This window comes from Bactrocera neohumeralis, chromosome 2, assembly GCF_024586455.1.
Source record: "Bactrocera neohumeralis isolate Rockhampton chromosome 2, APGP_CSIRO_Bneo_wtdbg2-racon-allhic-juicebox.fasta_v2, whole genome shotgun sequence".
In the NCBI taxonomy this organism is placed as follows: Eukaryota; Metazoa; Arthropoda; class Insecta; order Diptera; family Tephritidae; genus Bactrocera; species Bactrocera neohumeralis.
Window position 1 is genome coordinate 20,994,802 of NC_065919.1, and position 22,785 is coordinate 21,017,586.

Sequence of the window (22,785 nt, forward strand, 5' to 3'; positions counted from 1 at the left end):
TTTTATTTCTTCAATTTCTTTTTGTGTCGCTTCATCATTCTGTTATCACAATTACGTAATTGTGTTTTATTATATTAAATGATTTGTCGTAAACAATTATGAATTCACATTGGTATTGGTTAGATATACATACATACATACATATACATACATATGTATGTATGGTATCTATATAGAAATTTGTGGATTACTAATTTTTTTCTGATTTTGGAAGCAGTAATTCCGTTGCTATGCTGCTCATTGTTGTCGCTTTAATATCTTTGCACCATCCAGTATTCTTTAGTATAGATGGTGCTGTATATATGAACGCATATGCTTATATACAATCTTTCTATCTCATTCATTTAAAACCCACACATGCTCATTACTTTTTCCATAATCTTTAGTAATTTCGCTTTGCTTCCATTCTTATGCTTAATTAAAAGAGATTTTCCGGCTTTGAATTTATTGTGGTTTTACCTTTCATCATTTGTCTTCATTCAACGGCATTCATTGAGTTTTCAATCCCCAAGGTACCTGCACTCACCGCTTTTCACCCCTCCCTCTTAACCTCACTTTCACTCTTTTTTTTTAGCACTTGCTAGTTGCTCGTGTTCTTTTGCATGTAATCTTCGTCAACAGAAAAGGTTCCGCCAATTCCTATGAACTGTCGAAAGTGAGCTTAAAGTACTTCAGATATTCTCTAACTTATCCAACGAAGCAGTTATGTGCCGTTGATATTGTTGTGGCGCGTTCGAAGTATGAAAGCATTTTTAATGCGGTCCATAATCGGTTTATGTACTCGCTTTATTAGAATTTCAAGAACATCTTGTTGACGATTTTAATTAATGACGTAAATTTTAATTTGCTTCAGCACCGAGACTGAGAGCAGAACTTAGGTTACGTCTAAGTCGTACCAACGAAACCAATAATTGTGTTTAGTAGTGTTGGTGAATCCTCACGCGATTAGACTTGAAATTCATGGTTTAGTTTCAATAACATATTTATACAAATTTAAAATAGTCGTAATCGGTAATCGGTTTATCATTTTGTGGATAATAATTGTGAAATATATTGTTCCGCTGTAATCTCGTTGTACTCTAAAAATATCTAAGTCGCCGATCGTAGATAAAGGTTTGTTTGTAAGGCCTTCGACCTCATTGACAACAGATTCTTATGAAGTAGAGTAGTGCTCAAAGATATGTGCCAATATTTGGTATGTCACCAAAAGATTTTCATGAATAATTCCATGCTTCTGCATCATATAGCAGCACGGTGAGTGACTTGTAGAGTTTGGTCTTTGTACGTCGAGAGAGGACTTTATGTCTCAATTGCCTACTCAGTTCGAAGTAGCACCTGTTGGCAAGAGTTATTCTGCGTTGGATTTCGAGGCTGCAGTTGTTGTTGGTGTTAATGCTGGTTCCATGATAGACGAAATTATCTACGACTTCGTAGTTATGACTGTCAACAGTGACGTGGAAGCCGAGTCGCGAATGCAACGACTATGAACAACCTTAACTTTCACCTAAATTGACAATTTGATAAGGTCTTAGGTCTGGTGGAATCATCGGTCCATACTGCTTACTGTTACTGTCAATGGAGAGAGGCATAGAGCGATGATAACCAACTTTTTATAGCCGCAATCGGAAGAAGTTGATCTTGACAACATCTGGTTCCAACAAGAAGAGGCTACGTGCGACACAGCACGTACAACAACCGAATTATTGCGATTGTGATGTAGTATGGCCAAGAAGTTGTGATTAGTACCATTATATTACTTCTTATTGGGTTATTTGAAGTCATTGGTCTTTAGCAATAAGTTCGGGACTTTGTGTTGGTTATTGGATGAGTTGAAATCGTTCACTTTAGAGCCAGCGAGTGCCAATTTTGGTAGGTGTTTCGGATAGTTATACTGTTGAAAAACGATATCTTCTTCTGAATAAGCACACTGATCCATAAAGCCTATAAATTGTACTGAAAATTATACAAAAAGTGTTATTTTTTCAAAATTCCAGTGATCTTAGCAAAGGACCAATGTTCCACCAAGTGAAACGCCGCCATACCATGAGACTGCCTCCATCGTATTTTAAAGTCTGTCGCTCATGAGTTCTTTGAAGATTTTCATGTGGGCGTCGACAGTAGTATTGTTTGCTATCTGATTGGAAGCTTTTGATTTTCGTTTCATCCGACCAGCTAGCCTTTTTCCAGTCTTCCACGTACCAGTTTTTATGTAATAATATTTTTATTAGACAGAGCAGGTTTCTTCTGTTTAACAGCGGCCACAAAACCAATTCTTTGAAGACTTCTCTGAGCGTCCATTCGCTGACAGCCTCCTTCGGTGTACTATTATCCGCTTTAAGGAGTTGTCTCACTATTTCCTTAGCATCAGCGTTTGTTACCAATTGTGAGCGTCCCTCCACGGGAACCAACTTCATTGCATTGTTTTCTTATAGCCAACTTCCGAACGGTTTTGCTCGCCACTGTATGTATATCACACAATGTTAGTTTTACTGAAGGCGTTGGCGTCTACTAAATGACCGCAAGTGTAAATTCAATTGTTGATGAACTCACATAAAACTTGCCATAATTAATTTGTTAGTGTGTACATCAATAAAAAAAAAACATTGATAGTAATGACGTCACGTAAGCGCGCGCTAAAAAGAAACAAAACAGCAACAGAATATAATAATAAAAACAAATAAAGAGTGAAATTTGAGTGAAAGAGAAATAAAATAAATTCATATTAGAGTAAAAATGGGGAGGGAGACAACGTGCTATTTGGCGCGTATGCTTCATTCATACTTTCCTTACTTTTTTAAAGAAAAAACACACAAACTTCAAATGTAGTGGAGAGTATTTATTATAGCTCGAAAGAAAATTCGTTGGCATTTATTTTTTGAAGATTTCAAATGTTGGTCTCAGTTGGTCCATCCGTTGAGTCCAATTTTCGATGACTCGTTCGAGCGAATGACACGAGTCATGTTTTGCTCCAAGACCTGAAACGAAGCGGTATTGTCCGCATAGATTTTAGACTTTAAATATCCTCACAAGAAAAAGTCTAACGGTGTGATATCACACGAGCTTGGTGGTTAATCGACCAGCCCAAAACGCGAAATTATCTGCCCAACGAAGTGTTCTCTCAATAAATGCATTGAATAATGCGATGCGTGGCATAATGCGTGGAAGTGACTCCATCTTATTGAAACCAAGTATCGCCGAGATCACTAGCTTCTATTTCAGGCATCAAATAGTCGGTTATCATGGCACGATAACGGTCGCCAATGACGGTTACGTTCTCACCGACATCATTTTGGAAGAAATATGAACCGATGATTCCACTGGTCCACAAACCACACCAAACCGTTGTTTTTTCTGGATGAAATTACAGCTCTTGAATCTCTTCATGTTGGTCTTCGTTTGGCTTTATAATACCGTCCCGGGATTTCGAGAATAAAATGGGTATGGTCGGATAGAGGAGGTTCTCCAGGTCAAGAATATATACAGTGAATATTTGAACAATAAATTTAATATTATTATAAACCCATTTTTGCACTATATAATGTAAAATAAATGTGTACAAACGATTTAATGAAGTGAACATAAAAATTAAAAATATAAGTGTAAAAGTAATTTTAAATCGAAAGAATATGTATATATAGCAGCCCTTTAAATAAATGTGTACAAACGATTTAATTTTATCAATACTTTAAAAATATAAGTGTAAAAGTAATTATAAATCAAAAGAATATGTAATTTAAATAGTGGTAATTATATTCTTGATCTGGAGAACCTCCTCTATCCCACCATACCTATTTTTTCCCAAATCCTGGGACGGTATACTAAAGTTTTCCCTCCAAATGTTTTATATACAAATGGAGTCAAAAAATGGACCTCATCGCTGAACAAAATTTGGCTCGAAAACGTCGGATATTCTTGGAATTTTTCAAGAGCCCATAGAGTGAAGCGAGCGGTTTTAGTTCTTGCACAAGCTTTATTCTGTATGCTTTCAATTTAAGATCTGGACGTAAAATGCGCCAAGTCGTTCCATACGTCAGTCCGAGTTGCTGCGAAAGGCGTTAATGATTTTGTAGTATCATCATTTCAATCGATAATTAAACTCATATATATAGCACATCCTAAATGTCGTCTATAAACGGTCAAAGACTGCCGCATAGGTAAATTTCTATAGCTAAACTCTCACTCCTATATGACATGTCTTTAGTCACTTCCAATCGTAAGGCGTAACAAATTTTATGTGTTATATTCTTCATTGCATTGTTAACGAAGCGAAATTTTCCTTTTTTTTATTTAAGAACCACTCAATAAGCATGCACATGTTTTTTTATGATGTATGCTATAAAGTTACAATTTTTCAAAGTCGGCCGACATGCAGGCGTTTTTATGCATTCTTTTATTTCTCTTTGCTTTGCGTTTTGTGCCTCGTTCTGCTTTCACGCCTGCGTCGTTGTTGGCTAGAATTTCCCGCACAAAAAAAAAAAAATTAAAGAACAAGAAAAAACGTTAACTTCGGCTGTATTCTGTATTTTGATCGGTCCGTTTGTATGGTTAGACCTAACCGGTCCGAAACTTTTGTTTTCGGATATTGTAGAGTTCTTTTAGAAAATAGTCTATGTTAAAATTTGAACAGATAATTTGTCAAATAAAGTAATTTCGATATACAATTCTAATTTATTCAAGTCTTACATTTTTAAAATAAAAAAAAACAAGTAAGGAGAGGCTAGGTTCGGGTATAACCGAATATTTCATACTCTTGCAACTTGATCCGATTCAAACCATTTTTCATACACAGAGATATAACGGGTTTTGCAATAAGAGCGCTACAAATAAAACAAAAGCGGTTTGCGATATCAATGAAATTCTTTATTACTCTAAAAGTACATTCGATGCCATGATGTATGGAACTTGACTTCGTTTGCATGTCCACCACGGTCACGCTTGCAGAAGTCCAGACGCTGAACCCAATTTGCGACGGTTTTCAAGCATAAATCGGCCGATACTGCTGTAATTTACCGGTCGATATTCGTAAGAAGTTTATCAATCGTCGCTGGCTTTTTGGCATAGATCATAGACTTGACGCAGCCCCACAGGAAATAATCCAACGGCGTCAAATCGCACGACCGAGGCGGCCCATTGATTGAGCAATTTCGTGAGTTAAGACGTTACCAAACTTGGTTTTCAATAAATCGATTGTGTGACATTCGCTGTGTGGCTTGTGGCGTGGTCCTGTTGGGACCACATATTGTCCAAGTCCATAGCAACCAATTCAAGCTATTCGGCTATAATTGAGCGGTAGCGATTCCCATTCACAGTATCCTGCTAGTCTTGATCATCACGAAAGATGTACGGCTCAATGACTGCGGCGGCCCATAAACCGAGGCATAAACCGGGATGCAATGGTGACTCATGGAGTTCATGGGGATTGCTGCCTGACCAATAACGCATATTTTGCTTACCTACGAAGCCATTCAGCCAAAAATGAACTGTTCAGAGAAATTCACGAACATACGACAATTCTGGTTCGATCAATCTGCTTTAGTTCTTGCGTTAATTTGATCTTATAATGATGTATGCCCAGAAATTTTCGCAAAATTTGCCAACCAACGCTTCAGAACGTCGTAAGAGAGACAGATTTGGGTCTTTCTGAGTTGATACGCAAGCGGCTGCAATATTCTCGACACTACGGACACCTCTTTGTCTCACTGGCACGGCAACATTTTGTACTGTGCCTGTGGATTCAAACTTTTTCCCTATACGCTCAAGTGTTGATCTGACAGAACGATTATGACGACCATAAATTGGACGTAGCGCTCTTAAAGTTGAGGCCACTGACTCCGAATTTCGTTAGTAAATTTTTAATAATTTCGAGTCGTTGTTCGATCGTATATCTTTCCATGATGAAATGGCAAATGTTACTGAAAAGAATTGTCAAAAGAGCTGGGAAAAATATGGCGTCATTTGCTGTCCCTATCGGTCTACTTTTGAAAAATCTATGCCATATCTTAATTTTGTGCTTAGTTATGCTACTTTATACGTTTTCGGTTAAAGCGTTTTGTGGGTGTGGCAGTGGCCCGCTTACAACGCCCATTTACGAAGTCATACTTTTATGCTAATTTTTATTCAATTATTGTACTCTCGCAACAATGTTGCTAAGGAGAGTATTATAGTTTTGTTCACATAACGGTTGTTTGTAAGTCCTAAAACTAAAAGAGTCAGATATAGGGTTATATATACCAAAGTGATCAGGGTGACGAGTTGAGTCGAAATCCGGATGTCTGTCTGTCCGTTCGTCCGTCTGTCCGTCCGTCCGTCCGTGCAAGCTGTAACTTCAGTAAAAATTGAGATATCATGATGAAACTTGGTACACGTATTTATTGGCTCCATAAGAAGGTTAAGTTAGAAGTTTGTCAAAATCGGCCCACTGCCACGCCCACAAAACGGCGAAAACCGAAAACCTATAAAGTGCCATAACTACGCCATAAATAAAGATATTAAAGTGAAATTTGGCACAAAGGATCGCATTAGGGAGTGGCATATTTGGACGTAATTTTTTTGGAAAAGTGGGCGTGGCCCCGCCCCCTACTAAGTTTTTTGTACGTATCTCGGAAACTGCTATAGCTATGTCAACCAAACTCCACAGAGTCGTTTTCTTCAGGCATTTCCATATATAGTTCGAAAATGGAAGAAATCGGATAATAACCACGCCCACCTCCCATACAAAGGTTATGTTGAAAATCACTAAAAGTGCGTTAACGGACTAACAAAAAACGTCAGAAACACTAAATTTTACGGAAGAAATTACAGAAGGAAGCTGCACCCAGACTTTTTTTAAAAATTGAAAATGGGCGTGGCCTCGCCCACTTATGGACCAAAAGCCATATCTCAGGAACTACTAGACCGATTACAATGAAATTCGGTATATAATATTTTCTTAACACCCTGATGACATGTACGAAATATAGGTGAAATCGGTTCACAACCACGCCTTCTTCCAATATAACGCTATTTTGAATTCCATCTGATGCCTTTTCTGTATAATATACGAGTATACATTAGAAACCAATGATGATAGCGGAATAAAACTTTACAAAAATACGATATTTGAAAAATATGTAAATGACGTATAATGAAATCTCGATTATCACTTTATCATGCGAGAGTATAAAATGTTCGGTGACACCCGAACTTAGCCCTTCCTTACTTGTTACCTTTAATGTCGCATCAAACTCAACTCATTGACGTGACTCTTGCTTTCTTAGCGAGCAGACAAATGGCGAATCGAAGACACTTGTTATTGCATTGCTCAACCAGCTGACTTACTGAGAAACCTTGTTGAGTGCTTTTAAAATTTCCACCGCGTTTCCCATTCAGTGAGCAGCTGAGTAAATTTTCAAATTCCTATGTGCACAGTTTCTATCAAAAACTTTGTATCAATTATTTATTTTTCTGTTTACCTGCAATTCGATTGTGTGCAATGTCACATTTGCCTCACCTCTCACTTGTCAATGCTAAATTGAATGTCAATAAAAGAATGTCCGTCAAATTAAAATTGAGTATAACTGCAAATATTTAACAGCAGTCTGTAACAGTCGCAGCTTGTATTTTTTTGTACTGCTACAGGCGTAACAGCGTCAGCTTCCCACAGCACAATAACAAGCACGCGAGTGTTAGTTAACAGCAACGTTGTATTTATGTTGTTGACTTTAGTCATTGACACAATTGCATTTTCAATTGATTTTTTATGCCTACATATTGCTAGTAAATGCAAATGCATGCGCGTCCATTAAATTTGCACATAAATATTCATATACTATATTTTTGCATTGCCCTCCCCTCTCCTCCCTTTGCCACAACAGCAGTTGTATGCGTGATAATGTCCATTCATTCATCAATAAGTTTATTTGCAGAAATAATTTTTCTCTTTTTGCCAAGTGATAATATTTGTTTGCTTTGCATTTATTAATTCATTTGCAGGTTTCGTTTAATTTATTTGCGCAAAAAGCTGCTAAATTTTTTTTATTGTATTTAAAATTTTTCTTGCATCGCAATTTATCGGCTACAGATTAGTTTTGCAGGCTCAGCGTATTTATTGTGTTTACAGATTTTGTTTTGTTTACTATTCACAGTTATTTACGTAACTAATCAGCATTAATCAGCGCGTGTTTGAGTTTGTGCAAACTTGTTTTACGAACATGAGAACGTTATATAAATAAAATACTACTATGAGCCAAATATACTATAAAACTTTGTTCATAATTTTAGAATTCTTAATTTATTCTTCAAAATCTATGTCGTCTCCCTCAAAGTAATCCTCCTTGGCCCCAATGCACTTGCGCCACCGTTTTTTCCAATCCTCGAAACAGTTGTTAAAGTCAATTTCCAGAATAGCCTTCAATGCTCGTAGTGCTTCACGTTTAATGTCTTCAATTGACTCAAAACGATTTCTCCGGAACGTTCGTTTGAGTTCGCTTAATAACCAAAAGTCACACGAAGCTAAGTCAGGCGAATACGGTGGTTGCGGCTCGATATTGGTTGAAAGTTTGATGAAAAACTCATCGTCCTAGCCGAATGCGACGGTGCATTATCGTGTTGCAAAATCCGAGAGTTGTCCCATAATTCCAAACTCTTTTTACAAATAGTTTCGTCCAAACGACGCATAACACTCAAATAATATTCGTTGTTGACAGTTTGGCCGGTAAGAAGGAACACTTCGATAATTGAAGAAAACTGTGAATATATCCTTGATTTTTTTTAAGTGCTTTGACGTGGTTTTTTTGGCTTCGACTCACCTTTGCAACGATATTCGGGCGATTGATCATCTGTTTCCGGGTCGCAAGCATAGATCAAAGACTCACCGCCAGCAATAATACAACCAGTGACAACCAGCTAGCTGGAAACCATTGTTTCACAGCCGTTAACGCGACGCTGCTTTTCGAAAAAAATTTAGTGATTTTGGAACCAATCATTCTTTCACTTTCCTTAGGCTCAGATGATCTTTCAAAATAGTTTTCACCGATTCTTTCGATATTCTAACGATGCCAGTAAGTTCCCTGACTGACTTGACTGTTAATCGTCGATTCTCAAACACCAATCCCTTTATTTTATTGATGTTGATGGCCGTCTTGGACGTCATACTAAACTTTAGGGTGCAATTTAGGGTTACAATGTATTCCCAGTGTGCCCTAAGAGGGTAAACCAAGTAAGGAAGGGCCTCTTTTGATTCCAAGACTTTTTGAATGGAACAGAATAGCGACTCCATAATTCTGAAAGGGTATGTTGAGTAGATCTGGCCCACAAACCAAAGTTTTCATTTTTTTGGTCGAAGGGAGCATTATACTATATGAAAAAATGTTTTTTTTCTGGATAAAATGGCAGCTCTTGAATCTATCCTCAGGTTACTTTTCGCCCCAAATGTGGCAATTTTGATTGTTTACATACCCATTGAGCCAGATATGGGCCACATCGCCGAACAAAATTTGGCTCGAAAACGTCGGATCTTCGTGAAACTTTTCAACAGCGCTGTACGCTTTCAATTTAAGATCTCGACGTAAAGTGCACCAATTCGGCAGTCCGATTTGCTGCGAACGGCGCCGAATCGACTCTCCACGGTCTGCGTGTACACTCTCAACTACGGCTGCTATACTTGTATTTTTCTTTACTGCGTGCTGGACGTGGTCTATTCGGTCAAATATTATCCAATAATGAATGCCGGGTCTCAAGATGGCTAATGGATGGTGTTGCGAATAGTACGTTCAGTAGACCGATTATGTCGACCATAAGTTGAGCAAAGCGAAGTCAAAATTTAATTTGTCTTTGAAAGTTTAAAACTTGCGCCTGAATCACCCTGTAGTTAGAGTAATAACCTAATTTCTAAACTTTAGGGTGCAATTTAGGGTTACAATGTATTCCCAGTGTGCCCTAAGAGGGTAAACTACTAACAACAAGTAAGGAAGGGCTAAGTTCGGGTGTCACCGAACATTTTATACTCTCGCATAATAAAGTGATAATAATTTACATAATTTTTTATTTTGCTGTAAAATTAATTAGATTAGATCAATTTGTGTACTTTGAGTATTGAATTGTATTTTCATTTCCTAATGTATGTATATACGAGTATTATACAGAAAAGGCATCAGATGGAATTCAAAATAGCGTTATATTGGAAGAAGGCGTGGTTATGAACCGATTTCACCCATATTTCGTACATGCCATCAGGGTGTTAAGAAAATATTATGTACCGAATTTCATTGAAATCGTTTGAGTAGTTCCTGAGATATGGTTTTTGGTTCATAAGTGGGCGACGCCACGTCCATTTTCAATTTTTAAAAAAAGCCTGGGTGCAGCTTCCCTCTGCCACTTCTTCCGTAAAATTTAGTGTTTCTGACGTTTTTTGTTAGTCGATTAAAGCACTTTTAGTGATTTTCAACATAACCTTTGTATGGGAGGTGGGCGTGGTTATTATCCGATTTCTTCCATTTTTGAACTGTATATGGAAATGTCTGAAGGAAACGACTCTATAGAGTTCGGTTGACATAGCTATAGTAGTTTCCGAGATATGTACAAAAAACATAGTAGGGGGCGGGGCCATGCCCACGTTTCCAAAACAATTACGTCCAAATATGCCCCTCCCTAATGCGATGCTTTGTGCCAAATTTCACTTTAATATCTTTATTTATGGCTTAGTTATGACACTTTATAGGTTTTCGGTTTCCGCCATTTTGTGGGCGTGGCAGTGGGCCGATTTTGCCCATCTTCGAACTTAACCTTCTTATGGAGCCAAGAAATACGTGTACCATCTCATTTTTATCTCAATTTTTACTCAAGTTACAGCTTGCACGGACGGATAGACGGACGGATAGACGGACGGATAGACGGACGGATAGACGGACGGACATCCGGAACTCTACTCGTCACCCTGATCACTTTGGTATATATAACCCTATATCTGACTCTTTTAGTTTTAGGACTTACAAACAACCGTTATGTGAACAAAACTATAATACTCTCCTTAGCAACTTTGTTGCGCGAGAGTATAAAAATTGTCGATAGTAGGTTCTTTCCCTCGGCTGCAAGCATTGGCGCTTTCTTTTTCCAAAATGTTACCCAGTTATCGCCATTACTTTGTTTGAGCGCTCGATTTTTAGTGGAAATAACTGCAACAGCGGGTATGGTTGACCTATTTGCTTTTTCCATCATCGCGTTCATTGAGTTAACGCAATATCCAACACAACTGTAATCATCCATCCATTAACAGTACGTTTGTATGTATGTATGTTTCGTCGACTCGCTGAGTTTTCACGCACAAAAATAACAAGAAATAAAAAAATAAACAATATTATGCCAGAAAAATGAATTTTTTATTTCCTTACTTTGCATTTCTGCGTCAATAGGACGACGGATGTGCTTTTTTGGTGGCAGCGGCAGCGGTGGCAGTGGCAATGGCAGCGCCAGTTCAAGCGGCGCTGATGCAGCAGGTAGGATAACCTGTGCACGCAAACGAATTCGGAGCAATGAAATGGTTTTTTGTTGCAATTTGTGATTGTTTTAACGAATATTCCATATACTTGTGCGCCAAAAAATTAATTTGCATTTCTGTGTATATTTTTTTGTCATATCTATTCGTTGCCTGCTGGTGATGCGGTGCTGATGAGTGCATGATGGAAATGGAATGGCAACTGCGCAGTGTATTTGTATGTCTGTTCGGTTATATGTAAAGTGACTGTGAGGCATAACAGAAGTATTGTATATAGGTTATATATATATAGATTATCATAAAAAAATATGTGTCAGCATGAACTGCCATCTACAACAACTATAATTTAAAGTGTCCTCTCGGGGAATGCCTGCGTTTTTAACTGTCCAATACTGCGAAAGAATTGAGTTATAATTTTTATTGAGAACTTTATTGAAAATGCATATTTCTGTCATTTATATGTAGTTATGCAAAGCATTTTATTGTATGTGCATATAATTAAATATTTTTAAATATATCTTTAAATATATTTTCCTTTAATTTCAGGCAAAAATCTGTACAACAATGAACACGTAGCAATAAAAATGGAGCCTATGAAGTCAAAGGCTCCACAACTACATTTAGAGTATAGGTTTTATAAACTATTAGGATCACATGGTATGTAATCGCTTTCAATTACTTAAAACTATAAAAAATATTACAATATTTAACCTTTAACTACTGAATCCTTTCCCTTCAACTAAAAACTCCAACTCTGCATATTACTTCATTTAAGTTGCTGCCTAGAAATTAAAAGTGAAAAAATAATCGAAATTTCTAACATAAAATTATACTAATTTTTTGAAATAGAAACAACCAAATATTTTTTATTACAATAATTTTTTTTTTAATATTTCTTATAGGAGACAAAAACTTATTTTTTTTAATAATAGTTAATTTACGAAACAGAACATGAAAGCTTGTTCGATATACATATATAATGTGATAGCAAAGACTTTAGTTGTTATATATGTATACCGGTAAAAAATGTGAAAGCTTTTCGAATTATTAAGTCTGAAAGCAAAAGCTTTAGAATAGCCAGAAAATTGCTTTTAAATTATTTTACAGATTTTAATTTAAAAAATGGAAAGTGAAAGCTCTGTTGCACTTTAATACAAAGCTTTTTGAATTACTTGGTGCAATAGCAAAAATTTTAGAGTTACTACGCTAGTTAAAAGTGTGGGTGCAAGCTTATTCATAAGATTTTTGTTGTAAAATCTAAAGCTTTTTATAAGAAGTTTAAAAAGCTTCATAATTATTTTTATATTATTTTTTCGTAAAAGTATGCAGTTAAAGTGCCACAAATTTATTTTTAAATTTTTGTTCGTATATAATTACGAAAAGGAAAAATGAAAGCTCTTTATACAAAGCTTTTCGAATTACTTGGTACAATAGCAAAAATTTTAGAGTAACTTTTTTTAGATAACTGGTTAAAAGTGCGAGTGCAAGCTCATTTATAAGATTTTTGTTATAAAATCTAGAACTTTTATAAAAAGTTTAAAAAGCTTTATAATTTTTTTTTTATTAATTTTCCATTAAATTTGAAAGTTTAAATATTTGCAAATATTAATAGTGCCACAAAGTTGCTTTTAAATTATTTTACGGATTCTAATTTAAAAAATGGAACAGTGAAAGCTATTTAATACAAAGCTTTTCGAATTACTTATTCTGAAAGCAAAAACTTTAGAGCAACTTTTGTAGATACGCTAGTTAAAAGTTTTTAAGATTTTTGTTATAAAATCGAAAACTTTTATAAGAAGTTTAAAAAGCTTCATAATTTTATATTAATTTTTTCATTAAAATTTGATGTAAAAGTAGCCAGCTAAAGTGCCACAAAAATGCTTTTAAATTATTTTACGGATTTTAAAAAATGGAGAAGTGAAAGCTCTTTTATACAAAGCTTTTCGAATTACTTAGTCTGAAAGCAAAAACTTTTAGTATCTTTTGTAGATACGCTAGTTAGAATTGTGATTGCAAGCTCATTTATGAGTTTTTGTTATAAAATCTAAAGCTTTTTATAAAAAGTTTAATTCATAATTTTATATTAGTTTTAAATTTGTAAAAGCTCTGTTGCATAAAGCTCGTTGATTACAATGTTTTTATTTAAAGCCCAGTCGCAACGTTGCAGCTATATGTATTTTTATACTTATATGCGCTTTCAGAAAACTAACAAAAGTCAAGTTTTCTAAAGCTTTCGCTCAAAGCTCGAATTTTTGTAAGCACGCATCCAAAACTAAAGCTTAGTAAGAGATTCTGAAATGAATTTAAATATATTTTGTCAGTTATTTTTATACGAAAGAAAGAAAACTTTTCCCAAATCTAAAGCTCAGTGAGAGCTTCTGAAATGAAGTGAAATATATTTTGTTAGTTATTTTTATACGAACGAAATAAAGCTTTTTTCAAATCTAAAGCTCAGTGAGAGCTTCTGAAATGAAGTGAAATATATTTTATTAGTTATTTTTATAGGAAAGAAAGAGAGCTTTTTTACAGCTTGTACAGCTTGCGGAAATTATATGATATTTACTCAAAAATATTAAGCTTTCACAAGGCAGTTTTTTAAATAAAAGCTTTCGTGTATTTTTTTCTTTTTTGGTATGTTAAGAAACCATTGGTTCCAAACTTAGTTGTTATCAAAAGCTTTCCAAAGGTTTAATAAGCTATTTAGTTTAGTGAACCATTTTTTGATAAAAGGAATAATTTCATTCAACTATTAAGCAATATGTCCAGCTATTTATTTGGTTGTTTCTATTTCACACGCTTTTTAACTTAGTGAATATCCCACCTTTACCACATTCGCATATAAAATAAAATCTTGTCGTAATTTTGCTTGTTATAAAATTCAAAGTTTTGCACCGTCATTACCTTCGAAGGTCCCCGCATTGTGGGGCAAAGGCACATTTGTTATGAAGAACCGAAGGCTTCAATATCGATTATAATTAAGTAAGAAAAAAAAATAGATTTTCTCGAACATATTTCGAAGGTCGGTGCGTTAGTGAAAAATTAGAAATTCCCCACGGACAAACCGCACTAGAAAATGAGCTGCCAAAAAAGCAAATAAAGAAACATACATATCTCAAAAAACAAATTCTTGTAATAAATCTACACACTTAATGGCTGTAGTAAATACACATACAAACATATTTTGAAATCGAGAATAATTTGTATAATTTTTTTTTATATTTTTTTACATTTGTTGTATATTGCATTTAATTGTTGTTGCTGTTGCTGCGCGCGTGCTTTTCATCTATTGCTAAAAATACCAAAAATATATATATTCACAAATATAAATCCATCAACGCACACAATTCCTCCAAAAATATTGTAATGACAACCAACCTCTGCTCGTCGCGTGCCAAATACGTCCAATCGATGAATTGCATTTGAAACTCCTAAAACACCTCTGTGCTGTGCTGTGATGCTGTGCCACCGGATATGCTACAACCGCTTGTTATCATGGATCCTACTTTACTCATCACCTGCACCAACACACACCAACAACCATAAAAAAATCATCAATATTTTGAACTTGAACTGCACCCACCATTGACGTGTGTTGTGTGACATCCTTTGAACATACAAAATAGATAATTGTCCAGAGGGTATACCGCGTGTGTATTATCTGGGCACATGTGGTGGCCGTTATAATGCCATGGTATTAGAGTTATTGGGACTGTCCTTAGAAGATCTCTTCAATATTTGTTCCCGTAAATTTTCTCTTAAGACTGTACTGATGATATCTAAGCAACTTGTAAGTTTACATTATGTTTTTTTTTTTTAATTTTCTGTATGCTAAATTTCGTTTTTTCGTTTTTCTTCTGCTTTCTCTTTTGCTGTATTAATATTATGTATTTTATGAGAATTAAGTGTTTTATTTATTTTCTGTATCATTAATTTTTGTGTTTAAAATAAGTTTTATGTGCGCTATGCTGCTTTTATTGGTTTCTATTGCATACTATATGAGTTCGATTAGTATAAGCTAAGTTTAGGAGGAATCAAAAAACTTGGAAAACTCTATACGAAGAAATTGTGTAAAGCATACGAGGAACACAAAAACAAAAACTAAAATAATTGAATGAGAAGAACTGAAAAACGTTTACTAATGAAAGCTTTGAAGCTTAAAGCTTGAATACACTCCATTTTAGATTGGGGGTTTAAAAAGGCTTTATATGGTTTCTGTATTCTGAGAATAAATTCTAACAGCGCAACATATTTTTAAGAGGTTGCGTGAATTTTTGAAGCTTCAAAAAAAAAGAAAAATTATTTTTACTATGCTATTCCAAAGCAATCGCAATAAAAAGTGCAGGAGATTGCACCTTTGGGAGAGCAGCCCCTCAGGCTAGACCGGTCGGCTTGATCGTGCCATTCTCGAAACAACGTTTTCAAAGTCGGTAGCCACGATTTATCCGAAACTAGCAAAGCGATCTTATTGAAATGTTTCATAGTTCTTCTAAATAGAGTGGCCTCGTGATTGATCGCAGGATTTCATTTTCGATAGCAACTAATTTTTTTGAGCGAATTTGTAGTAAAAATTATATTCTCTCTTCTTCCAAAATACTCATCTTCTAACAGCGCTGACCAACACGAAGAACCGGCTGCCAACGGCTGAAGTTCCAAACATTTTTTTCACATGTTCCGCTTTGATATGCTAAGCATTCTTTCGGCCGTCAAAACCGACGTAACCGCTTAAAAAGCTTTAAGCGTGTTTTTTTGAAGTCAAAAAGTAAGAATTGATTTTTAAAATTTGCCTAGGTGTTTTACCAACAACAAAACTTTCATATAATACTTAAAAGCTCTTCTACCCAAATTGCTAGTTTCAAATGCCGTTTGATATTTAATAAAAATAAAAAGCTTTCGTCAAAAGAAAAGAAATAAATCTATTAATTTTTCTGTGATGTGGGTCCTCTACAAAGCTTTTAGAAAAACTTCTAATTAAAAAAAAATAAATCTATTAATTTTTCTGTGATGTGGGTCCCCTACAAAGCTTTTAAAAAAACTTCTAATTAAAAAAAAAAAATTTTGGGCGTTTTTCTTGAAAAACGTTAAGCATTTTTTTCTTAAAAAGCTTTAAGTGCCTTTTTCTTAATAATATTTTTTTTTGCACTTAAATTTTGGGGATTTATTTCCCATCAAATAAGCCAGAAAGCTTTTAAAGCTTTTAGCACTTTTTGCTTAAAAAGCTTAATGCGCCTTTTCCTTGATAATCTTTTTCTGTTCTTAAATGTTCTGAATTTATTTTCCATTACAAAAGCCAGCAAGCTTTTAGAGCTTTTTTAATGACAACCTATTTTGTTTGACTTGTACAATTTCAGTTTATTTACAATCAAAGAAGCCAAACTTTTGTCCAGGTTCCAAAAAGCTTTCATTGTGGCAAAAAATTCTAAAAGTTACATATTTTTAAAAAATATATGAAAATTAAATTATTTTCTGCATTTGAGAAACTTTTTCTTAAAATTGCTGAAATTTTCTTTAATATGTCATAAAAGTTGTACAAACTTTAATGTAAAGCTCTTGTGCACTATTACTTAGTTTTTTATAGGTACATAGGTACTTGGCGCTTAAAGTCTTTAAAGTTTATTTTTTATATTAAAAATATTTTTTTTCATTTATATACATACTTACCTAGTTCTAATACAGTTGATATTATTTATAGTAGTCACATATGTAAGTGTCTCAACAGCCATTTTTGTATATTTAACGAGTCAGCTTGAATTTCTTTATTCCGCGCGTTTTCGACATATGTTTTTGTAACTGTTTCTTAAATATATTATCGATTCGAGTTTACGCGTACTCTTCGTGTTGTTAGTTTAATAACGTCGTTTTTTGTTTTTTTCCTTCGAAATTTTTCGTTTTTCTATCACTTTTGATACACACCGCCTATTCTTTCGAAATGTATCTTCGTCTTTTTCCAATTTTGTTACACAACTTTTCCAGTTATTTTTCTCCAAATTGGTTTTCGAATTTTGCGCCTAATCCAAATGAATAATTTTTGAACTCGTTTTACTCATCACTCGTTCAGTTATAATCTTCACATTTTTTCTTTTTTATCTACGCTCGTTTTCTGTTTACTTCTTTTCATTTGGAAACAGTTTCTTGGGTAATTCAAAATAATTTTAGAATATTTTGTACTTTACTATTTATTTTTTAGGCGCAACTAAAGCATTTTGTTTAAATTAATGAAAAAATATATTTTCTGTTTTTATCAAAATAATTTGTATTCTATTTTAGTAGTTACAGTGCCAATTAACATTTTTTGTTCAAAAGTAGTGTTTATCTATATTAAAAAAATATATATTGTTAATTAGTTGAAGTATTTTTAAATCGAGTTACGCTTAGCGTTGAAATTCTTTGTAAGATAGTGTTGAGTTTTCAGTTAGTTTAAGGTTAGTTGTATTGGGTAGTTTTATTTTATTGTTATAACCGTTTGTTCTAGATTTTTAAAAATGAAAACAATTTTGAGCTAAAGTTGATTTTGTTACATTTTTAGTTCAGTTCAAAATAATTATTTAATGCCTAAAGTAAACTATTACAAATTTAACTACTCAAATCGATTAGTATAATAACGCAGTCAAATACCAATATGACTTTAACTGTTATGTTCCGTTAAATATTCAGACATGTATATAAAAAAAAATTATTAGTTGCTTTTTTAGCGTATTTTTTATTTGCATTTATTGAAATTATCGAAATTGAATAAAAGCGTGACTAAACTTACCCGCCCTACTAAAAAAAATCATGTACAAACCAAGAAAAATGGGTCGATCCCGCCAACTTCTACTTTGCATTGCATGTTCTTTTCTACCAACCATTGTGTACGCCGTCTGTTAAATTGTTTTTCCCCACACCTTCGTTGGCAGCGCTCTCTTCTTTACCCTTGAAACAACAACCCAACAGCCAGTGTCGATTTTTTTTTTTGTACAACTACTAAGCATTTTATTTATCTAAAACAAATATTTTAAATTTTTATGAATTGTAAATATTAGATATATACACACATATGTATATCAAAACTGATTTTCTCTTCTTGTATAAATAAAAAATTTCTACTATTTACACCCACTTTTATGACTCATCATACTATGTTTAGTACTAACCGCTAGTCTACTATGGTAGTTATCTCTGTGAAACTGCTGTCAGAGAGAACACAAACCTTTTTCGCTCAGTATAGGTATAAAATAAAAAAAAATAATTATTTACCTAACCATTTTTCCAATTTCAAATATGTAAAATGAAGTGTGTGAAAATGAAGAGAGAGGATAATATGTATACAAATATATAGATATAAAAATATAGGTCAGCCGGTTTCTTTAAAGCTTATCAGTTTATATGTGTGTTTGTAAGATGTCAAATATATCTTTTTTTGTTGATTTTTTTGAGCATTTATTTACCATGTACTTTTGGGAGACGAAAATATGTCATATTTGATGTATGTATCTTCTAAATTTTAGGTTGTCATAGCCAAGTTGTTATATTTATGGACCAAAACTCGTGATTATTTATTGCTTTGGAAGCTTAAATTTTGTAAAACCTGGGATGGGATTTTTACCATTTTTTTTTGACATGTAAGACTATCGACATAAAATGTAATTATTTATTAGTTCTGCATTTTTTTAACTCCGAGAAATTATTACATGTCAAAGCTATTTTTTCGGGGATTTCCATATAAAAATATATTCTTTGGAAGCTTTGGAACCTGAATGGGATTTTTTCCATTTTTTATCTTTTATACAAGAGTATTGTTAGCATAATTTTTGATTTGCGTGTAGTTTTCGATTCACTACTCGCGATTACTGCAATAAATTAAATAAAACAGAATGATAATAGCGTACCGTTATGGTATTTAATATTAAAAGTTAAAAAGAGTAAAAATAGTCGATTGTTAAGTTTAAATTAAGCCAGGTTCCTAACCCCACAGTTTTGGGTTAGGAACCTGGCTGAGGACTTGGACAAATATTAGAAAAATCTAATTGAACTCATTTTAAAGAATGTGGACTTTAAATTTTTATACTTTGAACAGGGTATATTGAGTTTACACGAAGTTTGTAATACACAGAAGTAACATACGGGGGACACTATAAAATGTCGATATAAATTATAAACATGACGAGGTGAGTCGTTACAATCTCAGACCAAATCTTTCAGATAGGAAAAATTAAACATATAGCTAACTGACTTATAAACTGAACGATCGGCATGAGGTGCTTGTATGGAAAGCTATTTTATTTGTCAAGGTGTTTCCATAAAATTTTGCAAAGATTATCATCCAAGGCATTGGTATGATTTCCGCACATATTGTTCAGATGGGATTGCTATAGCTTATAGTTGCCGAACAAACTGACCAAACCGACAGATTAAAATCAGAAAAAAGAACTTTTTGTTTCATTGTGAATAAAATTTAGTATTTATGCAACAAGTGCGAATTTCCTAGAGGGTAGTTAAAGCGATCGTACGGATCTTTCTTGTTTGATCGTCATATCATGAATTTGCGTTTGTTTTCGCCCTGTTTTAATAAGCTAATTAAAAGTTATTTCCCATGAGCTCTTCGAAATAGTTTTTAACTCATTTGGTCTTATTATATGGTACATATCGTCACCTGAAATGCAAAATAACATAACATCACTTTTCATAAGCTACAGGCGAAGGAAAAACGATATAATAGAAACCACTCATATTGCAAAAAAATTTGAGTTTTGATTATAAAATGGTTATATATTGGTTATACATCGGTTATATATTGGTTATACATCGGTTATATATTGGTTATATATTGGTTATATTTTATATTTGTCAGCGGAAGCTGAAATTTTAAATTTTTGCTACCTTTATGTAAAATGATGTAGTGAATCGTAAGCAATAAAAAACTCTATTTTGATTTTTTTGATGATACGCTGTTTTGCATTTTAGGCGACGATTTATAGAAGAAAGGTATTATATCTAAATTATTCTTTATTACGTTATTTTATTCTAATTGTCAATATTATACTTTTCTAGTTAATTGGGTTTAGTAAAGAAATATTCGCCAACCAGTATGCTACATAAAAGTATAAAGTTCTCGCAGTATTGGAACATTTTAGTTAGGTTTGCATCGCTAGTTATCTTTGCTGGTTTGATTACTTTAGTACTTTTAGTAGAGTAGTCATGTGACTCTGTGCAGCATGAATATTTGTAAAAAAAAAAAATAAATATTTAGCAGTAGTGTTCGTCTGTCTTACCAACAACAAGTAAATTAGTTAAGTATTTATATTTTAAGATGTAAGTATTGAAAGTGCAAGCGTTTAAGGAAGCAGACTTGTTTTCGAAAAATGCTTCGAGAATTTCTATTTTTTTTTGTGAGTGCGTATAAGTGCTAACTTCATGGTGCATTTGCAATAAACGAAAATTTAATACAATATATATATCTATATATATCGTTTTTTTTTGCTTTAATTAAAGCTTAGCACAAGTACAACAAATGGAAAACAAAAACAATTCAAAAACAATTGCTAAAAAACGACAATTTTAGGATTACTTTTTTTATTTGCCTATTTCTTTATTTTTTTTACATTTCATTGTTTTTAATATCTAAATTTTTTTTAAATACTTTTTTTTAAATAATTTTTTTTTTATAATTTTTTTTTTTAATATTTTTTTTTTTAATTGTGAAAACCATCACATCCTTATGTACTAACATTCAAGCTTTTGAACGCCTAACCTTTATATACATACAAACATATTTTACACGTTAACAACGTTTTTGCTGTAAATATTAGCATAAGCCAAATTTTACACAAAATTTTATTTTTCACCAAATAAACGCGCTGTGAAGCCGTCATAGCAAGTGCTGCCACTTCTTGCGTACTTAAATTGAACTTAAAAAGTCGCAAATCGTTCGAACGATTAGCAGCCAACACCAGTAATTATTAAATAAATCTTCAAAATTTTGCCAAACAATTCGTTAATATTCGAAAATAATATTTTTCAATTTATTTTTTTTAGTGCGTATAATTTTTCGAAGTCAGAATTCTCACTTCCTTTTTTGAATTATTATTTTGTATTAATATAACATCAATCCCACATCAACAAAACATAAAATTTTTGTGTTGCCAATTCTTAAACAAAATATATATTTTTCTTCAATTTGTTGTATTTTTTTTTTGTACAATAAAAAAAGTTTAAAGTGTGCTATTCTTGAATTGTTATAATTATAGCAGAGGGTGTACCCGAAGTATATTACTTCGGGCCGTGCGGCAAGTACAATGCACTTGTTATGGAATTGCTCGGTCCATCACTTGAAGATTTATTTGATATATGCGGCAGACGATTCACTTTGAAGACAGTACTACTGATAGCTATACAATTAGTAAGTACACAACAACAATTTAATAAACAAAAAAAAAAAAAACAACTAAATACCAATGAACAGAACAATAAAAGCTAAAATCAGCATAACCAAAACCCATTTATAAAACGCTAAAACTTAAAAATAGGCAAACTAGAGTTTCACAAAATCGCATTACATTCGAAATAGTTTTAAATAACTAGTTTACAAATGGTTTTTAATGGTTTTTCTGCGCTAATATAACACTATTATTACTAAATATTTCGAATATTTCGTTTTGTAATGTAAATCGAACGTCTTAATTACCCACTACCACCATAACTAGCACCAATACTCTGCTACCAACAACACAAAATTCACCCTTTTTCGTATGTCTTTGCTAATAGTTTTACGCTCTGCTTATTTTAATATCTAAGTTCATCACTTATTTATGTATTTATGCCATAGTTACTAAACAAAATAATAGCAAATCAAATTTAAATAAATTGTCATGCGTCAACAGCAAATTAAAAGCACACTTTTAGGTGTAGTGCCCCTTTTCCAACTCAGTGTCAGTGCTTTTTTGTGCGTTTGTATGTGTCGGTAGGTGCGTGGTGTTCGTGTGCATGGGATCGTGTAAACGGTTTGTAGCTTTGCTAAGGGGTGGCGGTTTAACACTCTGCTAACAGAGCGGTTGTGGTCTGCACTAGCTGACTTAAAGGTCGACCTATCATTATTTTTATATTTTAATCTTTTTTTTGCTAAATGAATGAATAGCATTATTTTTCTATTATATATATATATTTACTTATTTATTTATTTTTTTTTGTTTTTTCAAAGTAATTATTTTCAAAAGTGTTGGCAATAAAAATTTGAAAATTATTATTTTGTTTCTATAAATTAGTGGAAAAAAAAGTTAGTTAAATGCACTTGAAGTAGCGTAATTTTATGCCTCTAGAAATTAGCATATTTTTGCATGCTT

General features: G+C 33.3%; 1 protein-coding gene across 26 annotated transcripts in view; it reads left to right on the forward strand.

The window, feature by feature from the left end:
• The window catches only part of LOC126751242 (casein kinase I), a 137,367-nt gene that overhangs the window by 82,498 nt on the left and 32,084 nt on the right, over positions 1 to 22,785 (forward strand). For 14 of the 26 annotated variants that reach the window (XM_050461338.1, XM_050461328.1, XM_050461331.1 and 11 more), the window contains 2 exons: positions 12,017 to 12,127; positions 15,094 to 15,257. In XM_050461338.1, coding sequence (XP_050317295.1) covers positions 12,017 to 12,127; positions 15,094 to 15,257 — 275 coding nt within the window. Of the gene's footprint in view, positions 1 to 12,016; positions 12,128 to 15,093; positions 15,258 to 21,693; positions 21,846 to 22,785 lie in introns of all 26 variants that reach the window. The other 12 variants (XM_050461329.1, XM_050461336.1, XM_050461334.1 and 9 more) reach the window with 2 other exon arrangements.